Genomic DNA, 7,006 nt, shown 5'->3' on the forward strand with positions numbered 1-7,006 from the left:
TTGTATATCTATAGGGAGAAATAAATGTATGGATAGTGGAAGTAGATAATGTATGTAAAGAGAAAGAAAACAATGTATGTTTCGAGGAAGAAAAGTATGTGAGGATTGAGGAAGAAATGACTGTATGATAGAGAAAGTACATAATATATGAAAAGATTGCGTAAAGAGTTTAAGATCATATGAAGAAAAGAGTGTATGGCTATAGGAAAACAATATTGTATGGATGGATTAAGTAAAAAACGTTTGGATGTGGAAGAAAACGTGGAATATAAAGATTGTATGGAGAATTATGGAAGGGCAGAATGTATATAGGAAAGATGAAGAAAAAATGAATGATGGCGGAAGAAAAGATTGTGTGTATAGGCGAAAGAAGGCTTAGTAGAGGGAGAAAAGTGTGAACAGGGGGTAGAGGAAGGAAAGAACATATGTATAGAGAAAAGAAGGTATTGAGAGTGGAAGCAAGGGTGTATGATGAGAGGACATAAGAATCTAGCCAGGGAAAGAAAGGAACGTTGGGATAGCAAAAGAGAAGAATGTTACCGAAAGAAGATAGTGAAGAATACACGGATAGAAATGTAAAGAGGACAGTTGATAGATGAGGAAAGAATATACAAAAATAGAAGGTGAAGAATGTATTGAAAGACGCGGGAGCAGAAAATAGTGAGTGCGGGCATAATGCGTCTCCCTTACCTATTGTTGAATAAATTCATAATGCGCCCTGAAACCCTTTCGCGTCTCACTGCCGTCGGTGTGGAAGTCAATAATCAGACCGCCTTCGACACCAGGCACTGAAAAGAAGATAGTTAATAGTCAATCGTTAATCGTGTTTCCTAAACCTAAAGACGTTTGTAATTAAGACCCAAATAACTATATTTTCATCTTATCACCCATCAGTGTCTCAAGACGACATGTCGCCAGGATCACTGACGCATGAATCCAAACAACCATCATTCACGAGAGATTACCTGTTATTGTCCTGGGTGACGTCCCACAGTATTTCTGATGAAACACTTTGATGTAGTCGAAGCAATGTTGGAGAGATCCCTCGATGTCCATTTCGTCAATGGTCAGAACTAGGGTATAGGCTTGATCGAGCACTGGTAGATTCAGTTCCCAGATCCCTTCGTAGTTGTTGGTGTAGTTATTGGGGTAGTTTGGGGTCGATATGTACCCATGAAACTCTCCCAATCTTTCCACATGTGTTTCTATAGAACAAAAATGAATTTTTAGTGAAAAACGTCCAATTTCCTTCAGCTACTAAATATGCCTAACTGACATTTCCATTTCAACTAAATCCTGCTGATCTCCGCTGTATTTCGTAATTATTATCAGCGCAGCAGCATTGGAGTTTTGTTTAATAACCGATGATATAATTAAGAACACCGAATCCAAAATTTCTGTTTCCTTTTTAACTCGGATATATAGAATTATTTCTTTTTAACTAAAGAAACAGATTTGGAGGTCACATTACTTACGCATTGCAAATACTTGGACAATTCCTAGGAGGAGGCATACAGTAACTGCGTTGGTTACCATTTCTTGAAAAAGTCACAGGTTCTCTGGATCAGAATGGCAAGACAAGAATTACTATCTTTATCCTATGTGTTTTTGCAGGTTCTACAAGTGAAATATTTCGTCTCAACGCTAAAATGTGTAAACTATTTTGGTGACTGCGAATACGATTGATCCAACTTTCCACACAGTCACGCCACTGACGCATGTGTATGTTTGTAGGCTGAGTTATAATCAACAGCACACGATAAATACAACACCACGTGTCTTATTATGTTCGTCAATACCAAACAATACTTGTGTGTAACCTGAAGCACGTAAATTCCAATATATACCATATTTTTTATTAAATTGCTCTTTCTTTTAAGCTGATGACAGATGTCCCTCGCTTGATAACAACGCCATAATTGAAATTGTGTTGACAGATAAGCAAGAATACGGCGTACAACATATGCACCTCTACACCCATCCATAAAAAAATATATTTACAGAAAAGCATTAACAAATTTATAACTATACTATTTGTAGAGTGACCCTTGTTGCCTTTGATCATGTCTTTATCAAATAATCTTCAGTGGGCTATTTGCGAATTAGTTGTCATAACAATAAGAGAATATCCCACAAGAAACGGATGATTACGGAAAATATGTCTCGGGTGAATATATTCTCAGCTCCATTTTGTTCAGGGTAATAGTCTTAGTAATCAACAAAGTGGTACACTCGCTTCTAAATACTGAAAACTCATATGCAACATTGCAAAGGAAACGATGACAAAATATGATCAAACCATTATTACATTTCTAATTAACAGCATATAAACGCCTTTGTGTATCATTAATTACCTGTGGGTTTAAGTCACCAAGATGTGATTACAGCAGGACAACAGGACAGCTTCTGCCGACGAATACTTTACTTGCACAGATGGCGTTGAGAGGCATGACGGGAACTGTGGGTCGTTCTGTGAGACACCATTGATTGTTTCCGATGATATTTGATGAGGGTTTGATGAATTTGAGCCCCGGAGTATGCTGGAAGTAAGTGTGTGTGCCTGAAGTATGTTTGTTCCCGTGGGCGTCTTTGCGCGTGTGTAACATCGGAAGGTTTGACCTTGGGTCCAACACTGACATTGAGTCCAGTTTGAATTTAAGTCGCAAGGGCAAAGAGTGAATAAGATAGACTGGAAACTATGACTACGGGTCACCTGGTGGGGATGTCAGAAAAAAATGTGTAAGCACCGTGTGAAGACGTAAGTGGGAAAAAGGTGAAAATTTATCACATCAGGAGACAAGAATGTCGTCTCGTTAATTGATATTCGCTTCACCAAAGCCTCGGAAAATACCGATTAAATAAGACTCGGTTGATATTTCCCATATCAAGAAACCCACTCGTGATGACTACTAAACTGTGTAATATACACGACTTGTGATATATTAGATGGTAAAGAGTGCAATATACACGACATGTGACGTATTAGATGGTAAAGAGTGTGATATACACGACATGTGACGTATTAGATAGTAAAGAGTGCAATATACAAGACATGTGACGTATTAGATGATAAAGAGTGTAATATGCACGACATGTGACGTATTAGATGGTAAAGAGTGTAATATACACGAAATGTGACATATTAGATGGTAAAGAGTGCAATATACACGACATGTGACGTATTAGATGGCAAAGAGAGTAATGTACACATGTGACATATTAGATCGTAAACCAGTGCAATATGCACGACATGTGACATATTAGATGGTAAAGAGAGTAATATGCACGACGTGTGACGTATTAGATGGTAAAGAGTGTAATATACATGACATGTGATATATTAGATGGTAAAGAGTGCAATATGCACGACATGTGACATATTAGATGGTAAAGAGTGCAATATGCACGACATGTGATATATAAGATGGTAAAGAGTGTAATATAACGGCAAGTTACATATCAGATAGTAAACAGAGCATTATACACGGCGTATGACATATCAGAAAATAGTTCCTCGATAAGAGAGGTGAGAAATGTTTATGCTGTAGCGCGTTTTGGGGATATGCTAGAATAGCCAGATCTGTTAAGATACAGTGGAATAAATAATTTCATTGATAATCAATATTATGTTATTATTATGGTATGGGTTAAGTAGATTGTATATACTCCAGCTGCTACACAAACACCTGGGGAAAGGTTAAACACAACCCTTCTTTGATTTTGAAATATCGCGAATTCTATGTTTGTTTTAAATAGAAGTATAGATATTTTGAATAAATATCTACATGTGACATTGAAGTAATGTTGAATATTTTATTTAATTTGACGTTTACACAATATACGGCTTTTCCATTGGACGAACGGTCGGTCATATGTACGCGAAATTAACGTTTATGAAGGACACAATTTGACGTTCATACGTATTTCACGAGACCGTCAAATGACGTAAACACTGACGGATTACTTGCACGTTCTTCGGGGAACCCCTGGGAATTCCCTAGCACGAATAAATAGAGAAGCATTCTTTCTGATCATTCAGACCACTTAATCTTGAACTCAGCGATTTAGTATTGAGAAACGTCAAAGAGTTGTACTGGATGATCGTTGACGAATATCCACGCTACGACCTATCCTAGTGTAGTGAACAAAACGAAGAAATGCACATTTAAAGGGCATTCACACGGTACAACTAGTTGTATACAACTTCTTGTACCGTCAGAATACCCCTTTAAACTATCGACTTGATCCGTGTCTGTCTAGGCTGACAGTGACAGTCTACAGCAATCAATGAATTTAACTTAATCTCTATTTGACCCACCTTTAATCACCTTTCACCGGCCAATTGATGAATGATGACTTAAACATGTAACCGACACAGGTTCATCAACAACTTCCGAAATATCTCCCGTCACGTTTATCGTGTCGGCCATTTTGACGTCATGTACTTGATGTATTGTATTACGGCGCGCTGTCAGTGTGACTGACTTACTGAGGTAGTTCTTAACAGACCTTTTTCATCTAATGGGGATATTATTTGAATACATATGTTGTGTCAGATGTTTTTGAAGAGCAAGTTGTGCATACAAAAGGTCCTGTCACCTCTCATGTCGAGCAACTATTTTATTCCGCGATGCAGTCAGTTGTTGTATGGCAGTCAGTGTAAACAGTGTAAACAACTCACACGTACTAAACAAACTTGTGTATAGACTTAGGCCTACTTCCTTTGAGGTAATGAAATACTTTTATCCTGGCGTATGGCACGTAGATATCCTTATGTAGAAAGTCAAAAGCGATGCAGGTCGAAGACGTATACAAGGTTCTCACATCTGGACTTGGATAGACCTATTATTCAATAATACATCAACCGATAACTGATAACTAGGGTATCTGTTAAGATTCCAATGTACAATTTACAAAAAAAGATACGAGTCACAGATTAAGATAACATGCTTCGTCAAAAACTGTCGGAATAACCCCCAACAAATTGGAACGAGTGAATTGGATTTTACGCAGTTTTAACAATATTTGGTGGAAATCAGGTCATAATTGAAGCGAGTCTGTATTTTGAACTAACAAACAGCTCATTGTAGAATGGCTAACTTTGCAAAGCGAAACGCACCTCGTTAGAATGGCCTAATTGCTCAATCAACATATTTGAATGTCTGCCACTTGATGGAGTTCTCAAACCCACACAAGCTGCACCATCAAACATGCCTGTATGCTCCATCACGTTTGGGGGATTTGTCAAAAATGCCCAATCTGTTTCATGCCATATCTATAATTATGTTCGACATAGATCCATATAATGTAATTACTATCAGATCGTAAGCCAAGGTGTACCTACGCATAACCTGGCTATATATACTGAACAGCATTGAAAACGCACCAGCAATAAATCTTGAAATATTACAAAAACAACTTGAGCAATGACCGATTTTGATTAGAACAGACATAGACGGATTATTAAGAAAGACGACAAAGGAAACAGGAATACCACACAGTAATTACAATTACGTCATCAGTGTAAGGAAGACACATAGGGTTAAAATGAAAAGTCAATATCTGGTATGTCCGCCATTGACAGCAACACGGGCCATGCAACGTCTTCTCATCGTCTTCGAATAAGTCTGCGAATAGTGTTCTGGGGCATTCCACTCTTGACGTAGTGTATCTTCAAGTTCTCTCAGGTTCTGTACTTGCGGACGACGTGAGAGGCGTTGACCCAGGTAATCCCATATATGTTCAATTGGCGATAGATCGGGTGACAGGGCTGGCCATAGAAGCAGAGGCACATTATTGTTAGCTAGGTACTGCGTTGAAACACGTGCTGTGTGCGCTCTTGCATTATCTTGCTGGAAGGTGTGCATATCCTGGTGCTGATGAAAGAATGGGATGACGTGATTTCTTTCATTTCCAACTCTGCTGGACAGATGAGGTCAAGATACTCATTTGTAAATATCACAGAAGATGCTAAATGTAAATCTGGACGGACGACCAGGGATCAGTTCGAAGAGATTCTGGCCATTAAAGCACTTGTCACTTATCAGACTGTTCCATCACCAAATTTGACAGATATTGTCAATTAGGTAATCCAGCAACTCGCATATTTGGGTATCTGAATATTTTACCGTGTCCAGTTACATGTACTTTCAGAAAAGCTACCAGTAAGGGTGGCACAAAATAACAGCTTATAACATTATAATTAGAAAATAAATAAAGTGGTTGCCACTAAGTAAATTAAAGCAAATACAGAAGATATGGTTACACTTCTTTGTCTGTCACTGTACCTAGTGTTAAGATAATAATGCGTTCTTGCGTATCTCGGCGATCTCAATACACTTGCACACTTGTGTCTTGCGTCTTTGTTAACTCAATGTAACATAAATCATTATCAAAATGTTTTTGCACCAAAAAATTATAAGAAAACCCCGACATTTCAATATTTATACCCGACAATGCAACAATATCCAATTTTACAAAGGTTGAAAAAGTATGGCAATACCAAATAAGTCACATGTACTACACTAACGAGAGCCATGACCGACATCATCACATGTCTTTGTGCGCGCACGGCATGTATGTGGCAAGTAACATAGGAATACATGAAATAAAATATGGGTCGGAAGCTTTAGGGCGGCATACCTTTGCCTTGGAAAAAACATGCATAAGTCGGGCACACTAATCAGCTGACCGCTGTCAATGAAAGGGGATGAGAGAACTACCATACAATCAAAAGACTTTTAGGGAAAACTTGTTTCGTAATATGACAGAATCGGGAGATCATAACTTCTCTTGTGTGGCATATTTCAGGAGCACAATTAAGTAATTCAATGACGATTGCAGAAAATCCTAAGGAGCAAGAACACATCACAATAACAAGGATGGTTTAACGTCTGGTTCACAATTATTGCACTGTATATATGTTTGTTGTTTAACGCCGCACTCTTCCAGCTATATGACGGCAATTATTGCACTGATATAGCGACGTGCATGCACGTGTGCTCGT

The 7,006-nt window shown here is 38.2% G+C and overlaps 1 protein-coding gene across 1 annotated transcript; it reads right to left on the reverse strand.

Annotated features, from left to right (window-relative positions):
* Positions 1-690: 690 nt before the first annotated feature.
* On the reverse strand, positions 691-1,536 carry LOC139465616 (protein SpAN-like). The gene is made up of 3 exons (XM_071247321.1): positions 1,476-1,536; positions 966-1,205; positions 691-788 (listed from the first exon to the last, which is right to left on the reverse strand). Exons 1-3 carry the CDS (start codon positions 1,534-1,536, stop codon positions 691-693), a joined length of 399 nt encoding a protein of 132 aa, XP_071103422.1.
* Positions 1,537-7,006: the final 5,470 nt, after the last annotated feature.

The sequence above is a fragment of the Haliotis cracherodii genome, unplaced genomic scaffold (assembly GCF_022045235.1).
Source record: "Haliotis cracherodii isolate W230 unplaced genomic scaffold, xgHalCrac1.p SCAF_18, whole genome shotgun sequence".
Classification (NCBI taxonomy): Eukaryota; Metazoa; Mollusca; class Gastropoda; order Lepetellida; family Haliotidae; genus Haliotis; species Haliotis cracherodii.